This window comes from Myotis lucifugus, unplaced genomic scaffold (assembly GCF_000147115.1).
Source record: "Myotis lucifugus unplaced genomic scaffold, Myoluc2.0 scaffold_603, whole genome shotgun sequence".
In the NCBI taxonomy this organism is placed as follows: Eukaryota; Metazoa; Chordata; class Mammalia; order Chiroptera; family Vespertilionidae; genus Myotis; species Myotis lucifugus.
Window position 1 is genome coordinate 271,861 of NW_005871651.1, and position 26,616 is coordinate 298,476.

General features: G+C 43.0%; 1 protein-coding gene across 1 annotated transcript in view; it reads left to right on the forward strand.

The window, feature by feature from the left end:
* LOC102427293 (arginine-glutamic acid dipeptide repeats protein) overlaps positions 1-26,616 on the forward strand; it is a 215,182-nt gene that overhangs the window by 65,476 nt on the left and 123,090 nt on the right. The window contains 1 exon segment of the mRNA XM_014447016.1: positions 1,806-1,910. Coding sequence (XP_014302502.1) covers positions 1,806-1,910 — 105 coding nt within the window.

Here is a 26,616-nt window from a genome sequence, read left to right on the forward strand (position 1 = left end):
GCCCCAACCCCGTGTGGTTCTCCTCCTTCCCTCGCCACCATGCTGCCCTGGGGAAGGGGGAGGATGGGAGTGAGACAAACCTTCGTGTCCAGGGCTGACTTTCAGTAGATCGCAGTGAGGGAGCTGCTCTGCTATCTATGAAACCCCGACCCAGAAGCAGGTCTCTAGAAATGGTTTAGCACCAGGGGCCAGTGGGGGCCGGCCAGCTGGGGGGAGGGGCCGCAGGAGGTTGGCTGTGGGAGTGCACTGACCACCAGGGAGCAGCTCCTGTGTTGAGTGTCTTTTCCCTGGTGGTCAATGCGCATCATAGCGACTGGTCTTTTCGGTCATTCTGGTCATTCGGTCATAATGGTCGCGTAGGCTTTTATACAGAGAGATATTAAGATTAAATAAAATTTAAAACTAATTTCTCTTCAGTTATACCACCCTCATTTCAAGTGCTCAATAGCCCTGCATTATCTTCTAATCAGTAATTCCCAAAGGAACTTTAGTAAATCAATAGATTGTTTTATTTCATTTTAAAAATGGAAATTGTCAGAGCCCATCTTAGCTTCTGTCCATTACTGAGGCTTTGGTCACCGTTATTTAAGTCCTGTGGGAAAGGGGGCATTACTTTTTCATTGGTAGGAAGTGAATGAATGTCCATTCCTATGTGGATATCCCTCAGCCAGTTTCTTCCACTGACACCTTGGCCATTGGCTGGTATGTGTGTTGTTAACGAATAACTCACGGATTCCCCTGGGAGTGGAATGCTGTGGGAGGGAGGGCACGCCATGCCACTGGTAGCATCCTGGCGCACTCTTGATGTGCGTTTGGTCCTCCCATTTCACCTACTTTAACCAGAACCTTTAGCTTCCACTTGGTATTAAAGTTACCTTCTGAAACCACTGAGGGAGTTGCAGTTCTTAAAACCTCCCTGCTGTCTAGGATAAACCTCCCTACTTTCTAGCTTCTAGGAAATTATTTCAACATGTATGTGTGTGTGTATGTGCACATGTGTGTGTGTAGTGGGAAGGTGGGCCCTACTGCATGGTATGATGCTGCTGACATTTACATTTGGTGCATGAAACACGGCTTAAGGAGTTCTGCAGTACTGGAGAGTTTTCAGCTATATTGTGGTTTACGTTTTCTTGGTAGATGAACCTGGAAATCTTACTCCTCCTCATTGCAATATTTTTATGGGAATGTGTTTTTCAACTTAAGTCCTTTAATGTTACTTAAAAATTTGGGGAGGTTTTGTTTGTATATTACAATGCATCCATATATTTTAAAAGTTAAATTGCTCTGTTTTAATTTTCAAGTCAGTTTACTTCTTGTATGTTAAAAGAGAAACATCTATTGAACAGTTCCACATTCTGCCCATCGTCAGGTAGCAGGAGGAAAGGCTGTTTTGCTCTGGTGATGTAGAAGGGCTTAAGAGGGCCATTTTCGTCAGTTAACTGTGGCTTTAAGTTCCCCCATCATTTCTAGTTTAATAAACTTTCATCACAGTTATGCCCACAACCTATCTTTGTAGTTTAATTTTACCGTATGACTAAAATGCTGAGGTAAAAGCAGTGAAGTTGTAAAGTTGTAAGCTGAAGCAGTCACGAAACAAAAAAATAGATTATATTGGGCATTTTCTTCCTGGGGAACTCCCAGTTGTTGGAATAGATGATTACAGAGTTTGTAGCTACATCTACAGGTTCTTAGAGTAATGTGGATTTAGTTAATACCGCCCCCCCCCCACCCCTCCAATAGTATTTTGGTTTACAAAGCAATTGAGGGTATTACTAATGTATTTTTGTTTGTTTGCTTATTTTCAGAGGGAAGTGTAACATCTCCCATTTTTCTGACATATTTGCTGCTAGAGAGTTTAAAGCCCGAGTGGATTCATTTTTCTACATATTAGGCTATAACCCTGAGACAAGGTAAGTGAGTCACTTGGGCCCACTCATTGAGAACTTCTGCTTTTCTGACTGTGTGTGTGTGTGTACATCTGGGTAAATACTAGTAAGGTTAAAAAAACACACACACAAACACTCCAAATCCTATAGTAAATCTCTTTGGAAGGAGTTATAATGAATGTCTTTGGTGTCTAAAGCAGCTTTAGTGTCTTTCTTTCAAAAAAAAGGAAACGTGAGAAAATTTGGGTTTAGAGAGGGGGAAAAGACACATGTTTAGTTTATCTGTTTTGAATTTATTATGAATTGGCAGATTATTTATTACCTTAATGTGTATTCTGTCATACCTTCCATGATACCATATTGAAATCACTAGAACCTCATGGAGAGTTCTACAAATGTAAGGATTTAGAAAGAAATAAAAGATACTTGGCTCAAGGAGGTTAGTGGAAGAACCTCATTAAGTGTAATAGCAAGATGGGTAATCGTTTTAGGGGAAATCTTTTCCTGGAGGATGCTGAGAAATTATATGTTAAGACAGTCAACCTAGGGTCAATAAAATGTACCATATTTTTTGTTGTGGTTGTAAGAGGCTGTATAAAGCCCTATTAAGGCATATATAGAACAGCTATAGTGGTTATAGTGTAAGGGTCACCTTTTTTGCTTACCGTTTTTCTTTAGAAAACAGTGAATTTTAGCTTTTATTTTCTCTTTTGAAGTTTGCCCTGTTCCAATGACAAAGAAGCTAACCAATGGTAATATTGCAAAAGCATCTTATATTTTGAAATGTTTATTTTACATTTGCATTTATTGACTGCCTGGTCATTCATGTCTTCCTGTTGCCCAGAGGAAATGTGGAACAGTTGAACTTGGATTTCTGTCTAGACACAATGGAGTCTGTTATTTTAGTGATGTCATGTTTATGTAACTATTTGGTAAATTGTCATATTGCACAAGCATATGTATTAGTGAATTGACTAAGTCGCTTTTGTGTTTTAAATGTTTAACTTTTAGGTTTATCACAACCAACCAAATTATGTATAACTCGTTTTGGTTATGCATCTGTTTTTGCTGAAGGCATATTAAAAAGTGGCATGTAACGTACCTGTGTCAGCAAGGGACTCACAGCTCCTGCTTCATTTTCCTTGTGTGTCGCTGGCAGTCATTCAGCGTGATCCTTCCCGTTTGTCCTACCGTGTGGGGGAGGTGTGCCAAAGGAGATGGTCTTTGTCTCTCACCTGAAAAAGCAACTCAGAGCCGTGCCTGTGTGGTGCATGCCCGGGCCCTGCTTCTGAGTCACTTCTGTGAGCGCTTTGGCTTCTAGCCACCGTGTGTCCCTGTCCCTCTCGGTGCTGGTGTTCCCCGTGCCCGGCTTGTGCTCGGTCTATGTGAGTGCTGTGGGAGTGCTGGATGAAGTGATCAGGTGTTTGATTGTGTACTTGTAAGTGAAGCTTGTGGCAGATCTCACACTTCTTCCAGGGTGAGTATGAGAGTCTGTAGCAGTGGAGCCAGTATGGCTTCCACTCTGAACTCGGAGTTGGGTGTACAGTTCTGGCGGCTGCTCAGATGATCAAAAGAGTGTATGTGATTTAACAGACTGTAGAAACGCTGTTTGTGTTTCTCCACCTGGCCATGCGCAGCCCAATCTTGAGAATGCTCAGGGTGCATATCGCTGCAGAACTTACCTCTGATACCTCTACTTCTGTCTTTGTTTCAAGTTTGTGAGGAATGGGGCTGTATGGTGAGCTGGTTTCTCGGTAGTCCCCACTTGAATGGGTGGGCCTGGCATGTAATGGTGGCTGCATGGTGCTGTGTGCTGACTCAGTGCCCTGAGGCGCTTGAAGAGGAAATGTCAAACTGGCACTAATCCTGGTAACGCCTGTATCGGGAAGACCACTGGAAGGTAAAGACTGGCAGTTCTGTGACTGCAAACTCCGATGACTGTTCCTTCCACTTAAATAATGCAGGAACTGTCCTCCGAATGAGCAGCTGGAACCAGAGTTTAAGATAGAATTATTATATTTCATAGCAAATTTTCTGATAGTAGTTAAAAGTTGATTTATGTAATTTTCTGTAATTTATTTAGCATATTAGAAAGCACTGAAAGCTTGGAATATTTTTTTCACTTTTATCACATAGATCTGTTATAAACCCCAATGTTTGGCTACCTTTTTATTTTTTCCCTAAACTGGTTACTATATTTCAGAGTGTTGTGTCTTGCCAGGGACTTGGTTGTCCAGGACTTCTGGTTCTGATGGCGTTAGTTTGTTGAACACATGTGTGATAGGGAACAGACCCGCCATTGCCTTTAAAATGTGAGAGATGCGTAGTCTCTTATCTTTAATTCTGAAATCTGAACACTGAAAATATCAAAATATTTTTATGCTGAGTTTGATGCTGACACTCATTTGATGGTCACACTTGACTTGAACTGATATGAAGCTATTTAATTCTTAATTTGTTCACTTTGTGTGGGTTTGCACAACTTGTACAGCAAAGTACTAATGTGGTAGAAGAGTGGTCATTTCTCGGTCACTGTTCGGGTGTTACATAGTATATGGTATATTTACTCTAGTACCTTTCTAAATCCAAAAAGCTCTGGATTCTGAAAATCCTCTGACCCTAAGGATCTTAGCTGAGGGGTGGTGATACTGAATGTTTGTTAACATTGATGTTTAACTAACAAACTTATTTGGGAAAATAAAACTAGGGGCAGATGTTTTTAGCTTTAGGTAGGACACAAGCCAAAAGGGGCTGACAAATGAGAGAGGCTTGAATCTAATGCTGGCCTAAACTCTGAACCCTTAAGTGGGCTTTGCTTTTGGAGTTGGTTTTGACATTTCTGCACTCAGGGAGTGTTCACTTTTGCTGTGTGTACAAGACTCACCCCAAATTTACTTATGTAGTCAGCACACTCCGACTCAGGCCACTGAGTTAGGAGGGGAAGGAAGTAATGGTGAGTGGAGTCCCAGAAAGAATGATAGTGGCCATTAGAGAGGAGATGCCTTTATCTTTAAATAATGAAGCATGAACTTTCCCAAGGACCAGTTCATTTGTCTCCCCTTGCTAATAAGAGTTCTTTAGGTCCCAAAGTGCATTTAGGGATAGCAAAGAAACATATAATTTAAAATGGAGCATTTCGTATGGATGGTCACTGATGTATTGTCTGTTTCTCTTCCTTTCTCCCCTCTTCCCCAACATTACTGTCTTTCTTATGAAATTATCAGTGGTCTTGGTCTGTAGCATGAAACATCTGATTATATTCTTGGTACTTTGGTTTTCAGTATGAGTCTTCCCTTAGTAATCTGGTGGAAAACAAGTGAAGGGCTCAGATCTGATCTTCTATCTCACCCAGGAGAGAATGTTCTTGATCACCTGCAATCAGCTGTACCCTCTTCAATGTTCTTCCCCGAAGGAGCTGCTGCTTCTTCTGAAGCTTAAGGATTGTTATCACTGTATTTAGTAGTAATCTGAAACTGAGGCATTTGCAAGGTCTTATAAGTTAATCGTCCCCTGACTGACAATGGCAGTAATGTTACTGACGATAGCTAGTTAGTGAGCAGTATGTGCCCACTCTGCTGTGAGTGTTGTACTTAATTCATTTTATTCCACTTTGTTTTGAAACAGTATCAATCTTATAGAACAATTTCAAGTATAAAAGACCCTTTCTTCTTTTTAAAAATATATTTTTATTGATTTTAGAGAGGAAGGGAGAGAGAGATAGAAACATCAGTGATGAGAGAGAATCATTGATTGGCTGCCTCCTGCATGCCCCACACTGGGGATGGAGCCCACAACCCAGGCATGTGCCCTTGACCAAAATTGAACCCTTTAGTCCACAGGCTGATGCTCTATCCACTGAGCAAACCAGCTAGAGCCTGACTTTACTTCTGATAAACATAAATTTTCTGCTCACATAAAGTTAAGGAAGAATCCATTAGAACAGCATATTCATTCACCTGCTCATCTCCCCTTTATTTAGAAGTGTAAATGCTGCACCTATTATTTGCTAGGGGAGGAGAGAGGGAGGTCAGAGGTAATGTAGACGTACCTGTGGTCAGCAGACATCTGAGAAGACCTTGTGATTGGCCACCAAAGGAAGCAGTAGGACAGGCCAGATGCAGGTAGGGTGTGCATATCCCTGCAGGCAGTCAGGTGACAGGTAAGGAAGTGTGCTGGCAGGCAGTCAGAAGCAGTACGCAGGTATCTACTCTACAGCCAGTGGAGAAAAAAAAGACCCAGGTCATTAGAGGCCCTTCAGTACTGAGTATAGTTCCAGGGTGTCCTTGGTGCAAGACGAGGCTTGGTCAGTGGAAACAGTCCATTTCTGGAACTGGGAGTATGGTTCAATGTGGCATGTTGCCTTACTGAAATACCAAACCACTAGGTTTCAGGGCTCCTTGATTTTCTCTGAGGAGAAAACCCATATTCTGAGGTTGGACTGACCTTGGAGCTGGATGTTAGTTGATACAGTTGGGGATTAGAGCACTACGAAGCGGGTAGCCAGGCAGGTCAGGCCCCTGGTGCCACTAGTCTGTCCACTCTCCAGACTCCATGAGAACTCATGGCTGAAGGTGAGTACAAGTATTTTTTGTTTCTTTGATATATTTTTAAATTTTCATTTTGGAATTTTATGTACCTAACTTAAAGAAGGGTTATGAGGTTAGTACACAGAACTCCCATATATAGTTTCCCCAACTCAACAATTGTTAACATTTTGTAATATTTGCTATTTTATTTTCATTGTATTTTATGTGTTATCTTTTTAACTTTATTACAGATTTGCTTATTATCTCTGTTTTTGCCATATTATTTTCCATATTTGCTCCATTACTATCTCTCTAGTATTTTTCTTTCCTGAAACTTTTGGAAACGAATATGGACATCAAGCTTCTTTTCCCCTAAATATTTCAATGTATATTTTCCAAGACCAAGGACATTCTCTTATACAACCATTGTATGGCTATCAAAATCAGGAAAGGTTACATTGACACAGTAGTGTATAGTCTAATATAGTCCATACTAGAGGCACGAAATTCATGCACGGGGGGGTGGGGATGGAGGGGTCCCTCAGCCCGGCCAGCACCCTTTCCTGGACCCCTCAGGGGATGCCCAACTGCCAGTTTAAACGGGCAGTCGGACATCCCTCTCGCAATCCGGGACCGCTGGCTCCTAACTGCTCGCCTGCCTGATCGCTACTGCCCTCCCGTGCTGGCCTGGTCATCCCTAACTGACCTCCTCTGCCGGCCTGGTTGCCCTAACTGCCTCTACCTCGGCCCCTGCCACCGTGGCTTTGTCCGGAAGATGTCTGATCTAATCAGCATATTATCTTATTATTAGTATAGATTGAAATTTTGCCAGTTTTTCGAGTACTGACCTTTATCATAATTTTTCCCTATGATCATGTGTTGGCATTTAGTTGTTGTGTCTCTTTATATCCTTAACCATTCTTTGTTTTCTTAGCCTTTTTGTTTTTTTATGGCATTGACATTGTGGAAGAGTAGAAGCCAGTTTTGTTGAATATTCTTCAGTTGGGGTTTGTCCATGTTTCCTCCTGATTAGATTTAGGTTATGTAATTTTTGCAGAGAAATACTATGTAAGTGATATTGTGCCCTTCTCAGTGCATCAGATGAAGTTTTTGAGGTATAAAATAAGAAAGTTGGGTGGTTCCAATAAAGATGATTTTGATACTTTCCTTGCCCCTAAAGATCTTAAAATCTCTTAAGGAGAGGGGAGGCGCCCAGAAGAAGCTGTGGTGCGTTAAGGTACAGCAAGATAGGCACAAAGTTCTCCCAGCTTTCCAAGCTGGTCCTGTAAGGAGGTTCTCTAGAGGGGCTGGTTGGAATTGTGGTCGGGTGGGTGGATTCTCCTCGTGAAAGAGTGTGAAAGAGGAGAGTGACCCTCCCGTGTGCTGCCACCGAGGGGTGACGGGAAGGGGGTCTGTCCAGCTGGTGTGTAAAGGACAGCTGTGAGTGACAGTGTTAGGAAAGACAGGCAGTGAAGAGGATGTTGAAGTAGTCTGGGGTCACTACTGGGGTCCAGTGTCACAGAGGAAAGGCCCTAGGACGTTGGTAACTTGCCCTTAGAGTCACTCAGGGCCTTTGTGGGACCAAAACTACAGTTCATGTATCTTGACTTGTTGTTATAGTGAGGGCGTTGTGCTGTGCTCAAGGAACAGTTCCCATGGTTTTTCAGAATAGTGATGAATTTATTAAATTATTATCTTCAGTTGAATTTTTCCAGGAAGCATTTTCCATATAAAGGGATATGGTAAGTCTTTTTAAAAATGCACATTTGAAGGAAATACTTTGGTGGTCATATTAACCTACTTGACTGCTAGGTTCTAATTTAATTGCTCTTCTTTTTAGAAAGTCTCTTTCTCTAGACTGTTTCTAGTTATTCCTGGGGCATGTTATCTTATATACCAACTAGAGGGCCCGTACATGAGATTCGTGTACGGGGAGCGGGGGGAGGGGGCACAGGGGTTTCCCTCAGCCCGGCCTGCGCCCTTTCATAGTCTGGGACCCCTCGGGGGACGTCCACCTGCCAACAGTCGGACATCCCTCTCGCAGTCTGGGACCACCCGCCTGCTCGCTGCTCCTTACCGCTCAGCTTGCTGCTCCTTAGCGCTGCCACGGAGGCGGGAGAGGCTCTCCAGTCTGGTGGTCAGTGCGTGTCATAGCGACTGATCGTTCTGGTCGTTGTGCCATAATGGCCGCTTAGGCTTTTATTATATAGATAGGGGAAATGGTGTTCTAACCTATAGACACTTGCTTCATGTGCTGGGTCAAAAGTAAAACTTTTCAAGTGTACCTGGCATTTCTTGTGTTGTGTCAATTTTTGGCATAATGAGAGTTTTTATTTAATCTCAGTGTCAGAACTTGGTGATTTAGTAGCACGAACATGAGCACCAAGAAATGGAATGGGTTCTGCCTGAACTTTAAGAATCTCAAGGACACAGAGTACTCGTAAGCAGTTTTTAATTTCTTCACACTCCATTACATTTGTAGGAAACAGAATTGACACTGCTCTTTCCTACCCTATCTCATCCGTTATACATTTTAGGGCATTCATGATCTCTCTTTTTCTTAAATTATAATTAAGTCATAATATAAAGAATCATCTCTTAGTTTGCAAAAACTCAGACTACATACACATCCAGACCTCGGGTTCTTATGTGGCTGACAGCCCAGTTTGCCTTATTTTGGAGGAGGAGTTTGGGAGAGAGGGCATGAATGTGTTTTTAAGGATTTTAACAGAAAATGCCTTGGCTGGTACTGTGGGCAATAGGAACACTTCATAGTGCTCAATACGACTAGGATCGTGTGGCCTTGCTTACGTGGCTTTAGCAATCCTTTCTGATTACCGTTGAATGAATTCAGCTTCCTGGGCAGTGTTCTGAAGAAGTGCCTGAGTTCTGAGGCAGGAGACCGCCACATCTGTGGATGTCGGGTGCTGGTGGCAGGGTGTTCTTCAACCTCTGGATTTGGACCTCCCTGTCCTTACTGTTAGAAATACATTCTTTAAGTTAGACATTGCTGACTGGGTGCATATCACTGTAGGAAATGTTTTTATTTATGATTTGGGGAGACCTTAGACTTCTTATCTAAAGGGGATGAAGCTCTTTGCATAGAATAAGGTGGTTTAGATACTCTGCTCCCTGTACCGTCTCCCCACCTGCGTTGTGTTTGTAGCTGTGCAGTACCCAGCACTCCACAGCTTTGCCAGGATTGTTCCTGTGCCCTTTCCGTAAATGTTTTGAAGTTTTCAGAAAGAAATTTGTGGGGTTTCTCCCCTTAAGTAGCTACTGCTGTGGTGGTATGTTTTTAAATGTGCTGCCGTGTTTCTGTTAACTAATCTTGTATAGTTATTCATAGTGTATTTTTTATTCTGTTCTTCTTGAAGATCTTGCTATTTAAAACCACAAGTTGTTATTATTTTTTAAAGACAAAACTTGCTGTTGTCTTGACAGAGCAAGGCATTTTTCGGAAGCCTCTCAGTGGCACTGCTCGCTGAGTCCCCGTGTCGGCTGTCTCGGATCCCCTTTCGAAGGCCCCACTTCCCTGCACACTAGCTTGGTCTGCGGAGAAGCTGCAGAGGCTGTTGGCTGGGCTTTATTTACGGAAACAGCAGGGCTGAGATTGATTGCGTTGAGAGACAGTGTATGGATGAGGGAGGGTCACAGCACATGCTCAGTGCTGTCAGTGTGAGGGGGAAGTTTCTGCGTTCTGCGTGAAGGCTTAGGTCATAGCACACGCTCAGTGAAAGCTCTGTGAGGTCTCTCAGACTGCATGTGCCTCCATTTTGAGTTGTTAGAGTAGAAAAGGGCAGAGTTTTAGCTGTAAGAGAGATCAGGGAGGCAGCTAGACTCACCAGAGCCTCTGTTAGTCATGGATGATCCATTCAGCCCCTGCAGGTAGGCTAATCTTCCTCTGGCCTCACCGAGACAGGGATGGTTTTTGCTGCTCTTTCTCACTTTGAAGATGTTTATGAATCATTTCATCATTCATAGTGCATGTTCCTGAGAGCCTTTAATTCAGCCCCGGTTGGCCACGTAGGTGGTGTTGTGAGGCGTGAAATCAGAGCTAAGGATGGGGTCTACCCGGAGATGCATTAAAGCAAATGGGGAACCTTGTGGGTCCCTCTGTCCCCGTCCTCTTCCCCTTTCTCATCTCTTCCTCTGGGTGTAGTTTTAACCGAAGTCTTGCTGGGTGCCCTGTGCTGAGCTCGTTTGCCTTCAAGCACCTGCAGAGCAAACCTGCAGGCTGCTGCGTTAGCAATGCCTGGGCCAGAGCAGCTCTGTTTGGGTGTTTTAGGAAGGGTGGTAGGTGGGCAGCTATTGGTTGCTTTGAAGGTGGGTGGAACCTGTTTTGATTGAGAGCCTGTTTGCCAGAGCAAATTATAATTCTTGTAATCTTTTCGTGACATCTGAAAATGAAATAGTGCACATGTTTTGACGTATGCAGGGGAAAGTTACGGATTATGGTTGCAACATATCACCTTAAAATGGATTTTTTAAATAAATGAAAAGTTATGTCACACCACTTTTTACTGTCAGTGCTTCAAAAGGAAGCAATCCTCTCTTTCTTTTGGAGCTTATGGAAAATTTCTTGGCAATTAAAAAAAACTGTATGCAGTGGCATGTGTGTTAGCCGTTGAGAGTCCAGGTATTTTGTTTACTCGTTTTGTTTTAGCAGAGGACGGCACTGGTGTGTGTGTATTTTGTTGTGTGACCTGCGAATTCTGTAGAGAGGAGTAAAGAGAGGAGTTGATGCCTACTGAAGTGGAGGCATTGACCAGGCCAGCCTTTGTGCCCACAGCTTGATGGGGATGGACACTCGTCTTTTCTGGACCAAAAATTCTGTTTTTGGTGTGTGTCCCGTTTGCAGACGAGGCTCAGAAAGATGGCTGTCACTGCGGTCAACTTAGGGAGCCTACCTAGGTTGAAGTCTTACCCCAGTAAATACTAAGTGAAGTGTTTAAATTGTATTAGTTGTTCCTCTTTCTTTTGAGAAAGTTGGGGGAAACTGAAGTGACACTTAGTTTTGTGCATTTTTGGGGCTGAAGGGAAGCCAACTATAGATGAATGTGCAACTGAAAAACTCACAGGATGACACAGAGAGAAATTCTTCCTGTAGAGAAAAAGTGACAAGAGGAGGCCCTTGATTTTGATGGACAGTTTTGGGAAAGCAAATAGTGCATTCTAGACACTGAAAATATTGCTGAAGTGTAATCTGGCTCCTAGCAGGTTAAGTTTTAGGATTGAATTAAGCACATGGATTATACAGGAGTAATATAGGGTTAGCACATTTATTACTGGTTTTTAATCCCTTTTTTTATTCATGTGAGAGCTGGCTTCCTATTCTGATTTTATTTACTTATTTTCTTCTATTATGATTATATTTATTTGAACATTGCATTGGGGAGTTTGGAGCAGGTACCCACTTTCCCCCAAACCAGAGAGCGGTGCTCGGGACTGTGTCTTACTCACTCTAAATAGAAGCACATTTACTCTTCTAAGTCTACAGTTGTCCTTTCTTCAGAGACACTGGGCATTGAGTACTTGTTGGTCATTCACATGTGAGATCCTTGCAGGACTAAAGGTTCAGGTTTATTTAGAAAACGCATTACTTGAATTAGGAGAACTCTTATTGGGGAAGCAGTTGTGGAACTGCCTTTCTGTCCTAGGGTCTTTCATTCTTCTCAGACTTTTTTATTTTATTTTACATTTAGCAAATAAAATGTGAACAGGAAGCTCTCCTTGTAGCTGAATCAACTCTGGCCAGGTTCTCCCCCCTTGTCTGCTGGCCTGGTCTGGCCTCATAAAATGTGTATTTGTGGAGCTTGAGTGCAGCTGGCTGTTTAGATGGTAAGGACTTAATAGTTACTCTGGTGATGCAGTGGTCGGCAAACTACGGCTCGGCAAACCACGGCTCACAAGCCACATGCGGCTCTTTGGCCCCTTGAGTGTGGCTCTTCCACAAAATACCGGCTCTTCCACAAAATACCGACTCCTGCGCATGGGCCACGAAGTTTCAATCGCACTGTATGTGCGCGCCCACACGTGGTATTTTGTGGAAGAGCCACACTCAAGGGGCCCAAGAGCCACGTGTGGCTCGTGAGCCGCGGTTTGCCGACCATGGACTATGGGAACGGAACCCTTTGTTAAGAGTCCAATGTCTGTGTTTCAAATTCAATAAAGTAAGTCACTAGAGCTATATCTTGGGTGATAAGTGTTTGTTCTATATGTTCCTGTCTTGGGGAAAAATACTTTGGGAATGTTATTTGCTGGCCAGTCATCTTCTGGTTTGGGGTTTGAGTGCTTGGTTGTCTGGTGGTGGTAGAGATGGAGGAATAGCACTTGGAAAGTTACTCTCCTGGTTAGTGAAGTTGTCTAGGGTCTGTGTTGCCTGGACATTGAAAACATGCTAGTTAGTTTCATTTTAGCTCATTGCCCCCCTCCTGTTGTACTTCACAGTATCGGAATGAGATAGAAAACAGCACATTTTCTACTGGATGTGGTCATGACTCTCCTCCCTAACTGGTAATCATCTGTATTGAGTAGTTTCTGATAGAGGGGGATACAGGTTCTTGAACATATCTTTAAAGCTAACCTAGTCTCATGATGTATACTCTACTACTTTCGGTCTAAGCTAAAATAGTTTATTCAAATTCATTGGGGTTATTAGACATTATTTCTATAGTTCAGAATTATTTGATCTATACATTTATTTGTGATCATTTGGTTGATTGTCTTCCCTATTAGATTCTAAGCTTTGGGGCATGGATCATGTCTGTTCTTTAGCCTCAGTTCCCAGGAAAGTGCCTGACAAATGGGCCTCCAGCCTAAATATGTTGCATAAATGAGTGGCATCTCTGGTAAGAGAACAGCCTAGATTTGGAGTTGGAGGTACAGTTCACATTCCACCTCATAAATGACATTGGACCAGCTGTGAACCTCAGTTTTCTCATGGGTAATACAGAGATAAATAATAGTTCTTACAGTTGTTATTAAGATTGGATGAAAACTATGAAAGTGTTTGACATATAGTTGCTCAGTGTATTATTGTTATTAATTCAAAGGCCAACTCTACAATCCTTTGTAGGTATGGTTCTCTCAAAAACCTTATTAATGAAAACAATGCTACGAATTATGTTAGGAATTAAATGTGTTTAACCACCATTTACTGATCTCCTTTTTTTCTTATGCTCTTTGGGTGTTTATAGTTTTCTTTACACTTCTTGAATATCTTTGTAGAGAAGTTTTACTTCCATATTTGCATAACATTTGGTGCATTCAGCTTTCAATGTTGTTCTTTTCTTACCACTTTCTCTAATTGTGTGTGTGTGTGTGTGTGTGTATTAATGCTTGTGTTGCCACCAGAGGTGCTGCTAGATTCTCTCCACCACCCCCCCCCCATATGCTCACCACTGTAGTGAAGAAGAAGAAGGCTATAGTCATATTTTTATAGCATTTTTCAGAGACTTCCCAGTAGGAACAAAGTGACATTTAGACATGTATTGTAGAGCTGCTTATTTGGTCCAAAGTCTCTCATTTTCTGGGGACACTCCATTTCTGTTCATTATAAAGTTTAATTTCAATATGCAAAAAATCAACATTTCTGGTCAGGAGATTGGCTTAATCTTCAAATACTGCTGCTTTATAAATTATTTTCAGTAACAGTGGGATTTTAAAAATAAGTTGGTTTTCTAAAGCATCAGATATGTATGTGCGTGCAGCCTTGTGTTGGGCTCTGGTCCTTAGCAGCCATTTCCTTCTTTGCTGCCAGTGATGACAGTAAAACTCAGAAGGAACTTGAGGTGGGATGCAGCCATGTGCCATGGCGGCCACTGCATGCTACTGAGTAATGGCCGAGGCCAGACAAGACATTTAGACAGGGGAGTAGAGTCACTGCAGCACTTTGAAACCAGATTCTTTCTTACATGTTGTTTAACTTTTTTTTATCACGTTTTATGATGTTAAATATTATTGTATAGATGCCATGTTTACTGCATCTTATTGTCAGCATGGAAATTCTTCCTACTCCTTGGCCAATGCCTAAATTCTTAGCCTGGAATCTGAATGATATACAGGGGCCCCTATGGAGGGATAGCTGCTTCTATGGCCTAGAATCCCTCAAAAGAGCACCTTTATCTCCTCAAGTCTTGGTTTCTTCTGTTAAGCTGGAGGACTGGGTTAGATGGCCACTAAAGGACTTCCATCAGAGAATACTGTGATTCTGGTTTTTGGAGGAGTTCCTGTCTTGATCTTTGCATTTGTGTATGAATTTTGGAACATTAACTCTTTCAACTGGTGACTCTCTTTTTTCTTTTGATTTTTTTGAATGAATACTGAATTTTGTTTCTGCTGGGCACTTTATCAAACCTATTTCAGATTAATTTTGCTTGGAGGGCTAGCCTTCTGTTACAAGTGACTTGATTGGATTTTGTAACAAAATGTTTAGTTGCTATCGGTGGCTAAATAATAATTTAGTTAAAAATTTGGAGTCATTTATTCATTTAAAATATATTTAGTGAGTGCCAGTGGGCTCTGGGATATAATGGAGAGCTAAAAACAGACTTGGTTCCTATCCACATGGTGCTTTTCATCTAAAGAGCAAGGCATCCATTGAAAGAAATAATCACACAAAATAAATATAAAATTATGCCTGTGATAAGGGCTGAAGGATAGAGAGGTATTGCTTTGGGAACTCAGAAGAGAGGAATTAGCTTCTGTTCTCACTGCCGGCCCTGCAGCTAATAATAGTAATGACTACTGTGCAACAGGAGCTGCACCTACTTCCTTCCATAGATCAGTTTTTATTTTTATAGCAACCTTGCAAACTTCGTCCTTAAGAACTTTGTTTTGTAGATGAGGAAGCTAAGGTTCAAAGAGATTGGATTAAGTCCTCACAGTCACGCTCAGAGCTAACAAAACCTTGGTATTAACATTTTAATCCGGGCTCATTTCACTCTGAAGTCTGTGTTCTTCCCCGGCACCTGAGCATCTAGACTCAGGCCTGTCTGCCAGCCCCTCCCTCCCAGTAGTGGGGTGCCAGAGTCATGGGGCATCCTGGTAGGATGTACAAAACATGGTGGTTTTATTCAGATTTAGGGAAAATATTTTCTATCTTAAAATGAATGAGAATATGTTCTGGAATAGAATATAAAATTTACATGATTTTTTAAGATACTATGTTAGACTTTAAAGAAATCACAGACTTGCTAAAGACTCCTTTAGAAATATGTGTTCATGTTGGACAAATCTGAGAAACTTTGTACACTATTCCAGTCTTCCACCTCATTAGCCTCATTTTTAAAAAATATATTTTTATTGATTTCAGAGAGGAAGAGAGAGGGAGAGAGAGATAGAAACATCAGTGAGGAGAGACAATCATTGATCAGCTGCCTCCTGCACACCCCACACTGGGGATCAAGCCTGCAACCCAGGCATGTGCCCTGACCAGGAATTGAACGTGACTTTCTGATTCATGGGTCGACACTCAACCACTGAGCCACTGTGGCCGGGCATTAGTGTTATTTTTACGCCTGCCCACAACCCTTCTAAAAAGAAGAAATTCTGCCTGGCCGGCATGGCTCACAGGTTGAGCATAGACCTAATGAACCAGGAAGTTACTGGTTCTATTCCTGGTCAGGGCACATGCCGGGGTTGTGGGCTCCATCCCCAGTATGGGGCGTGCAGGAGGCAACCGATCCATGATTCTCTCTCATCATTGATGTTTCTATCTCTCTGTCCCTCTTCCTTCCTCTCTGAAATCAATTTTTAAAAAATACAATTAAAAATATATAAAAAGAAATTCTAATAAATTGCCTTACTATTTTTCTAAAATTTGGTGTATTTATTTCTGACCCACAGTCCATTTCTGTTGTCACTTTCTGAATGAGGTAGTGGAATTTCTGGTCTTTTTGTTTATTTCATGTCAGTCTTCCTGCTTAACTCAACACACTGTAGAAAAGATAAGAATGATCTGCTCTCTGTGCCTTGCCATCTGAAGGACGGGTAAAGGAATATTGTACAGTGTTTCATTCTCACATGACATCAACCACAGGGCAGGGGTCTGACTTGAGGGTTACCAGGCCTTTGGGAATGTGCCAAAGGCCACACTGCTGTTACGCTGTGTTTGGGGTGGGGTCCATGTCTGGGTTATGATGGGAAGTCATGCCAGCTCCTCCAGGGGCCTCTGTTCTGCTAGCTCGTGTCATTTCCCCTGAGCCCCATGTCCGCGTCCCTTTCCCCCCACCCCGCCGTGGACTCAAGTCCTTGTCTCAGGCAGTTACCACGCTCATGTAGAGATATTGCAGTGCCACCCCCTCTCATTAGGATGAAGAAGTGATTCTGTCCGGGCAGGCTCCCCTCTCCAGCTAACCTCTCGGGTCTGCCAGCCAGCCTTCTCATCCCTTGGCATAGATGCGGCTCCCTTTTTGATATTCAGTTGCAGGCTTCCTGCTCCTTTCTGTCCATTCCCTGTTTACTTCTTAGACTAAAATGTTTCCATGGTAACAGGTTACTTTTCAAAGGGAACATCTTGTCATTTTATTTAATCCACTGCAGCTGAAGAGGCCTGAAATATTAAGTTGTAGTTGCCATGGATACTGCTTTGTTACATTGGTTTCTTTTGTATCCGATTTTATAAACAATGAATTTCTTTCCCTTTTTCTTTTTTAATACTCAAGGAGTAAACACAGTGACTTACCATTATTCTTGTAATTTGGCGTCTGAGACTATTTTTTCATATTCCAAAGCAAAGATTTGTAGAATAATGAGGACTGAGTCTCAGTTGTTTTGAAAAACATATATTATTTACATTAGCCGCACAGAGAAATTTCTCCTTACTGGTGAGGATGGTGACAATTTTTTTTTTAAAGTATGATTCACAGTTAAGGATTTCTCAAAAAGGATGACCCATACCAGAGATCCTGTCGTAAACACAGAGAAGAAAGTAATATGTGACGAGTTAATTCCTGAATCATTAACTATGCTCATTAAGTATGGCATTCTTTCTTTACTTACTGTCCAGCTGTCTATGGTATATTTTGGGGGGATTCTATTTTCATTTAATCAGCTTTTCTCATGTCTGGCTTCTTTCTTATCCCTAGTTTGCCTGTAATGCTGTACTCAGCTAACCTCTTCTTTCGACTTTTTAAAAACTTGGAATTTTTTAGGTGCACAGGCAGTTGCTGTGCTGCCCTGCACCCTTCTCTCACTCCCCCCAAAGGTACATTATATGACGTAGGGCAATAGCAATCCTTAGACATCGGCATCAGTACAATGTGTGTATGGTTCTGTGCCATTTCATCACAAGTGTAGCTTTGTGTAACCACCACCATGTCGATCTATCTGGTCCATCATCACAGAGATTTTCCTACCCTCTCCTTCACCATTCCTAACACCTTGCCACCACTAATCTGTTCTCCACTTCTGTAATTTTGCCATTGTCATAATGGTACATAAATTGGCCTTTAACTTTGATAAGTTTTCTTTTCTAACATGATTTTCAAACTTAAAAAGAAACCTCTTTTTTATTATTTTGTCTTTAAATTAGAGAAAAGGACATGGCTTCTCATATTGCTTCTACTTGTTTGGAAGTAATTGTACAATTTTGGTTCAGTAACTTAACACTGCCAGAGGGACTGTGATTGGGAGTTCTGACTTTGGCATTAACTAAAGGAGTTCGAATCCTGGTTTTTCCATATGTTATCTGTGTAATCTTTGTCAATTTCTTAACCTCTCTTAGGTTCAGTTTCCTTATCTGGGCAGGTAACAGTAACACCCACCTTACAAGGTCATCCTTAAGATTAGATTAGAAAATATATAGAATTTGCTTAGCTTTATTTGGCTTGTGTTTACCATCCTATCTAATAATAGACAAACATGGTAATTGACTGTACCTTCGCTACGCCTCCCATTGGCTAATCAGCATGATATGCAAATTAACCTCCAACAAAGATGGCGGTTAATTTGCGTACTGCAGGCAGGGCGGGACAGTGCAGCCGCTAGGACAAGCTGCCATCCCGGGCCGCAGGCCGGCCCCAGAAGCCCCAGAAGCTGCCCAGAAACCGGTGATCGGGGGGAGATGGGGGTCCCCTGCCCCAGGCCTGACACCTCTGGTGGAGGTGTCAGGCCTGGGCAAGGGGCCTATCCGGCAATCGGAGGGGTCTGGGGGTCCCCTGCCCAGGCCTGATGCCTGGGCCAGAGGCATCAGGCCTGGGCGGGGGGCGGAGCCGGTGATCGGGAGAAGATGGGAGTCCCCTGCCCAGGCCTGACACCTCTGGCGGAGGCATCAGGCCTGGGCAAGGGGCCAATCCGGCGATTGGAAGGTGATGGGGGTCGCCGCCTCTGGCGGAGGCGTCAGGCCTGGATGAGGGTGGAGCCGGTGATTGGGGGGGAGATGGGGGTCTCCTGCCCAGGCCTGACGCCTCTGGTGGAGGCGTCATGCCTGGGCGAGGGGCCAATCTGGCGATCGGAGGGAGGTGGGGGTCCCCTGCCCAGGCCTGAAGCCTGGGCCAGAGGTGTCAGGCCTGGGGCAGAGGGGGCAGGGGAGGGGGGAGCCAAGCCAGCGATTGGTGTGAACTACAGAGGAAACACCTTTTCTGACTGCTCATTGGTTAAGCTCCCTGTATGCCACTGGCAATATTCTTAGTAACTTGGGTAATAAGAATCCAAAAAGGTGATCTAGGGTTTTTCACCACACTCCTGGTGAAAAAAAACGAAGGTCCACTGCTGGAGGGCTAAGAAATGTCATATCCTGCCCTAGCCGGTTTGGCTCAGTGGATAATGCCTTGGCCTGCCGATGGCAGGGTCTGAGTTCAATTCTGACCAAGGGCATGTACCTAGGTTGCAGTCTTCTCCCTGGCCCGGGCCCAGGTCAGGGCTCATGCAGGAGGCAACCAATCAAAGTGTTCCTCTCACTTTGATGTTTCTCTCTGTCTTTCCCTTTCTCTTCCACATTCTCTAAAAATCAATGGAAACATATCCTCAGGTGAGGCTAAAAAAAAATAATAAATTATTATTATATGAAAGACACATCTTGAAAATGCCTAAAGAAAGTTGTCATTTTTTCATGTTGAAGGGATGGTGAATTTAAGATACTGTAGAAAAACCCTGAGGCAAGGATAAAGGTGTACATAGGTGTGGCCCTTGCTATCCTGGGGTGTGATTTCCGTCTCTGTCTCTTTTTTCATGTGTGGTATCCCTTACCTGGCTTTCCTGGGATTTTCACTGTCCTTGGTCTGGATTTTCCTTTCTGAATTCACCTTGGCTTTGCAGGTACCCACTGTGTTCATTAAGCAATGCTCTATATCAAGCAGAAACCTGTATGTAGCTCTTGTTTAAACACAAGATAGAATGAGATCTGAACCTCTGTAAATATCACTACTAATACTTCCATTACTTTCAAGATATGAATTAAATGAATTAGTATATAAAAGTAGATGATACTGTAGAGCACTCAGTTGTTAGCTATTGCGCTACTAATGGACAGAGAACCCTGGAATCTTCCGGATTAGGGGCCTTTTCCATTTCAGCCTTCACTATTTTCTAAAGTTCAGAATGTTTCATAAGCAGCACTTCGCAAAGTGTGGTTTGTGGACCCCATTATCGATTTTATCAAATCCCAACCTTGAAGTCTATCTTTGTAATGTTCTTTGGGAAGAAATGGGAAGTGACACAAAAGACTTCTGTTGCATACCAGAGGGCGTGGTTGTTGTTTAGAAGCTTACAGAGCCATTTTGTTCACAGCGCACCATTTTCATTTGAAAGAATGGACACACACTGTAGGGTGGTGAAGGCCTGAGGTGGGGCAGGGTGGGAACTGGGTGGAGGGGGGAAATGTGGGGGGGGGTGGTTCTGTAATACAGTGGGGCCTTGACTTATGAGTGTCCCAACTAACGAGTTTTTCGAGATATGAGCCGTCTCTCGGCCGATTTTTTGCTTTGAGTTGCGAGCTAAAATTGGGGTTACGAGCCAGCTTCAGATAACCCACCGCTAGCTGGCGCAGCGAACGTCACAGTGAACGCCACAACATCAGCCCAGCATCATGTGTCTCACTCGTTCACTTTTTGATTTGACATACGAGTAATTTGAGTTATGAGCTCCGTCACGGAACGAATTAAACTCATAAGTCAGGGCCCCACTGTACTCTCAACAGTAAAGATTAAAAAAAGAAAAGAAAAACAGACAAACTGGTTGTTCAGACTTGGGTAACTGGCAGACACTTTATTGAAAGTGGAGGAAGTAGACCTGCCATTTCAAGGAAAACAACTGATCGCATTTGCCAGTGCTAAGGTTTACGCTTCAGAGGAAAAATTAGGATTTTGAGAAACTGGACCCACCACTTTGAGCTTGATAGCTCCTGTGAACCCACAAGCTTGAAAATAAATAAATAGTCCAAAAGATCAGTAATGAGGTTTTAGATTCATATTGTGCAAAAACCTTTAAGAAACAATTACTTGTTGAGTTTTGGTGTAGTATAAAAAAGAATATCCATAATTACCGAAAAATGTGTTAAAATATTCTTTGTTTTTCCAGTTATATATCTGTACGAGGCTAGATTTTCCTCACATACTTTAACCAAAGCATGTTGCAACAGATTGAATGTAGAAACAGATAGGAGAATGCAGCTGTCTTCCATTAAAGAGATTTGTAAAAATGTAAAAGAATGCCTTTATTTTCACTGTTTTTGTGTGTAAGTAGAGTCCTGTTTCATAAAAAAAAATGTTATGCATGTTAATATGTAATGAGCTCATTGCTTTAAATGAATCAATAAATATTTTGAAATTTCTCAAAAATACTACTGTTAACGTTAAAAAAAAAAAATTCAAACCTGTAAAGAATTTGGATTTTTGTGAGTTTATTTGAGCCAAACTGTCGACAATTGCCAGGAAGTAGAATCTCAACATATTGAGATAGTGCTATGGAGAATGGCAGTTTTTCACCTTGTTTTATACATTACAATCTAAGGAGGAGATATAAGTAAATTACATGAAATCCACTGGTGATAGATTAGGGAGGTGGGAGAAAGCAAAGGGGGTGGGCTCTGGGATTGAATAAAAAGTAAAATGATAGACACATTTTTTACATAGTGGGGGGTACAGAATAGTTAACAGTCAACAATTAACAAGATAACTAACCAGGGAAGTTGTGTTCTTCGGCCTGGTGCCATTTGTTGTGCCGGAGGGGTCCAGAAAAAGGGAAGTTACAAGTTACCCCGACATTCCACAGGGATGTCATTTTAGATGCGAAGAGACAATAGGCCCAGTAAAGGTGGAAGCTGATCTTTGTCAGGGAAGATCCTGGCCTAGGTCATGACTACCCACTATAAACTGCTTTTTAATTAAAAGGTTTGAATTTCAGACCATCCTTTGTGGTGACTTTAGGTCTCTTGAGTTTGCAAGGCCGTCATGCAGGCCTCCCCTGAGTGAGTCAGGTTAGCATGTGGCCCTTGTTCGTCCACACTACTTACTTGAGATGCTCAGTAATTTGAAGAATGTAAAATTTATATATGTTTTTATTAATTTTAGAGAGAAAGGGAGAGAGAGAGAGAAACATGGATTGGCTGCCTCCTGCATGCTCCCTACTGGGGATTGGGCCCACAACCCGTCACGTGCTCACCTGACTGGGAATCGAACCCATGACCTCTTGGTGCATGGGACAGTGCTCAACCAACTGAGCCACACTGGCTGGGCAACGTAAAGGGGCTTTTTATGAAGATGGCACTGAATCGAATAAGGAAGCTGCCCCTCCCAAAGTCAAACCCAAAGCAAAGGCTTTGAAGGCAAAGAAAGCAGTGCTGAAAGGCGTCCATAGCCACACAGAAGAAAGATCCGCAGGTCACCCACCGTCCTACGACCAAAGAGGCTCCAACGGCAGCGTAGATATCCTCGGAAGAGCACTCCCGGGAGAAACAAGCTTGACCGCTGCACCACCATCAGATTCCCCCTCCCGAGCCAGCCATGACGAAGAGAGAAGACACAACAGTACACTTGTGTCCATTGTGATGTCAAGGCCAACAAGCACCAGATCAGACAGGCTGTGAAGAAGCTCTGTGGCCTTGACATGGCCAAGGTCAACATCCTGATCAGGCCTGATGGAGAAAAGAGGGCGTAGGTTTGACTGATGCTTTGGATGTTGGCAACAAAATTGGGATGATCTAAACTGAGTCCAGCTGGCTAATTCTAAATATAAAAATTTTGTACTGTTAAAAAAAAAAGGGAATGTAAAGGGTTCTGAGACCAAAAAGTCTGAGCATATGATTATTGAGTGTTTTCTGCAAGCTGTCAATATTACATTTAAATAATAATTCCTGGTGGTTTTTGTCAAGTTTTACATCTTAGTAGTCCATAGATATTTATGCAGCCAAGGAACTTGTAATTTGTCCTGAATGCTTAATAATGCCAGGCAGGGACTGTGTTAGACTCGGGGGACTGGAGGGAGAGATTTTATTTTTTTTTTATTTATTTTTTTTTAAAAATATATTTTATTGATTTTTTACAGAGAGGAGGGAGAGGGATAGAGAGTTAGAAACATTGATGAGAGAGAAACATCAATCAGCTGCCTCTTGCACGCCCCCTACTGGGGATGTGCCCGCAACCAAGGTACATGCCCTTGACTGGAATCGAACCCGGGACCCTTGAGTCTGCAGGCCGACGCTCTATCCGCTGAGCCAAACCAGTCAGGGCGAGATTTTAAAAAATGAATTAAAACTCAGTTCTTGTACTCTAGAAGCTGACAGTCCCAGCTTGGCTGGAGGTAGGAAATGTCCACATAGCGGACTGTCATCCTCTAACAGTGCGGCATGAGCCACAAAAGGAACATTCGGGGAAGAAGGGAGCAGGGAGGCCGCGGGGAGGAATGTCTGATTGAATGCAGAGCTGGATGCTGTCAGAGAAGGGAGGGTGGGGATGGTTCTGTGGATTTCAGTGCAGCTGGATACTGGCAGCTTCCCATGAAGCCTCCTTCTTGTCTTTCATCTTTAGTTCATATTCTGACAGTTTTTCTGTCGGATGCAGCCCGTTTTCTCTAATGGGTTGTGTTGCTATCTTTTTTATCTCGGACCTAAAAAATATTTCTGCCATTTATTCTATATTTGGGAGTTCCTGGATATGGTAGCTAATGTCAATGTCTGCTTACCTAGGGTCCTAACCTGCTCAGTAATAACTGTTGTGTCTCTTAATGTGAAATCCTAACATTTGAAAGTTGCATATGATAAATGCTTTTGTTGCCCTGGCTGGTTTTGCTCAGTGGTTAGAGTGTTGACCTGCAGACTGAAGGATCTCAGGTTTGATTCCCATTCAAGGGCACATACCTTGGTTGCAGGTTCCCCAGCCCTGGAAGAGGTGCATATGGGAGGCAACCAATTGATGTGTCTCTCTTGTGTCAATGTTTTTTCTCTCCCCCAAACTCCCTCCCTCCCTTCTACTCTCTCTGGAAATCAGTGGGGGGAAAATATCCTCAGGTGAGGATTTAAAAAAAAATGCTTTTGTTGTAAAAATTGATTTTAAATGTTTTTAAAAAGATTCTCTTTTTTAGCTTTATTTTGTACTTTTTACCTACTCACCTTACAGTAACCTTCATGAAAAAACATTTTCAATTTAGACCCTTAAGATACCCCAACACACTTTTGCCTCACTTGTATCATTATTAACAGTATGAATAATGATTAACTTCCATTTTTATACCAATAAGCAAGATATGAGTTATTCTATTCAAGAAGGTATTTGGGGCTTGTTTTTATTATTGTACTTTTTTTAAGCTAAATATTGGTTTATTAAAAGAAAATAAAAAGAGAAGAGGTATTAAAATAAAATGACCCAGCAATGTTTGTCTTAGAATTCTGAAGGCCTTAGCAGTGTATGTAGCAGTAACGGGGAAATGCTTTCATAAGTGACCACTTGAGAAGCTTGGCATGACACAGACATTTTAGAACAACCTGAGAGTTGAGCTGTGGGTACAAATTGCTAGGTGGGCTATGGCTGAAGCTTTCTGAGATGATACATTTTGGCTCAACATACATGTAGGCTCAACTTACATGTAGGCAAGCAAGCATTTGCAAAGTATTTAGAAATAAAAGGAGAGAGCTTTTGGCAGCTAGTTTTGCTCATAGCTAGTTACGATTACGAAACGAAGGGACAAGTCAGAAGGGAAATTGGTAACGCTGCTGCTTGTTTTTCTTAAAGCAGTATGGTGATTAAACTAGCCTTCTGGCCTCTTGGTTCTTCCACATACCTTCCTGAGCAGCTTCTTGTGATTCCTACAGAAACCTGCTAGAACAATCTATCTTATCTTCTAGCTTCTGTTTCCCAACATGTCATTTGCCTGCTGAAGACACTAAAATGTAAGATGGGGCTTACGTTTTAAAGCCGGCACTTCATGCACGTTTTCTTCCCACCACGTCCCTCCCTCTCGCCTGTGGCCTCTGCAGGTGCCCCCCGCCCTGTCCGCCCCACTTGGGAATCAGTCCTGCTGTGCTTGTCCTCCTTCAGAGGTCTCTTTGGAACTTAACTGTTTCTTGGACTTTTCCTGAAACCTGCCTAATTTTGGCCACTCCCCCTATCAGTTTTATACTCTGTTTCTTCTGACATGTTTTGTGCTCATGGATAAATGCTACCTCCCCCGGTAGGTGGGTTGTAAGCTCATGAGTACTGGGCCACACATCTTTTCTTTTTGTTACTTGTCTCTCCTTTGTCATATCTACTGGCCACCTTTGCCAAAATACGACTCTTCATGAGAAAAATTGTTGGACTAAAGAAGGGAGTGCTGGACCCAAGGCCTCTGAAGGAAATAAAAGTGTTTCCATTCACTGCAACAACTTCAAACATAACAGTGAACGTATCAGATCCACAGGGAAAAACGAGACTGTGCTTCCTCCCCGGGCCTTTGCTGCCGGACCCGGCTCTTCAGCTCACGCAGGCAGCAAGTGCACGAGCAGCCCCGCTGTCCAACGCCTTCCCCTGGCACTGGTGCCCGTTCATGGTGACTGTAAACCACAGAGGCCGGTCACTGGGCACAGGAAGGGCTCCCTGGTGTCACACACGGGCGAGCTCTGGGAGGGCAGGGACTGTATTTCTTTTTCTCCACGGTGCACCCAGTAAGTGCCCTGTGCCAGGCCTGGGACAAGAGAAGATACTCAACGAGTATTCCATAAAGGAGTGGAGAGAGGAAGGCTCCCTACACTTCTGTGGGAGTGTGAGGTGAAATGGGGGGGACATCAAGAAAGGCTTATTGGGAACTGGCTTTTAAAAGGAACTTGGATGGTTAGGTTTGGAGCAAGGGAGGGTGGGCCTTGCAAGTGCAGTAAGAATGGCATAGCCCTGGTTGTGGTGACATGGCTAAACACACCGAGAAGGTCCACATCGTTGGTAAATATGGGACCCATATGGCGCCTCCCTCAGGAAAATGGTGAGGAGAATTGACATGAACCAGAATGCCAAGGACACTTACTCCTGTGGCGAAACCAAGATGAAGAGAGGAGCTGGGGGACCTGGCACTGTGGCTCCTGCATGGAAACAGCAGCTGGTGGTGCCTGCACCACACCAGCCCGGCTGCCGTCCCAGGGAAGTCAGCCTCCGGAGAGAGGAATGCAAGACCAGTGGAAGCGCCACAATTTGAAACATTGCTGGCCTGTAACAAATGAGTTAATTTATGTAACAACAACAATGAAGAATGGCGTAGACCGAAATGAGGCAAGCCCTTCCACCTCAAAGACCTACTGGGCTCATTCCATCCCATCTTTTTCATCTCTGCTCAAGTCTTTATTTTGTGTTTGGCTTTTTAAAAATCCTCACCCAAGGATATTTTCCATTGATTTTTAGAGACAGTGGAAGAGAGGGAAAGACAGAGAGAAACATGGATGTGAGAGAAACACATTGATTGGTTGCCTCCTGCACAAGCCCCGAACCAGGGCCTGGGCCGGGGCGGAGCCTGCAACCGAGGTGTGTGCCCTTCACTGAAATTGAACCCGGGACCCTTTGGTACACAGGCCGGCGCTCTATCCACTGAGCCAAACCGGTTAGGGCAAGTTTCACTTTATTAATAAGGTCTTTTGTGACTGTCCTGTATAAATAACTATAAAAATAGTTCATCATTTACCTTCTACTTCATTCCTTGGCCCTTATCATCATCTGACCTATTATTTATTTGTGTTTGTTTGTTTGCTTGTTTCTACCTGAATTAGAATGTAAGTTCCAAGAAGGCAAGGACTTTGTTCTGTTCAT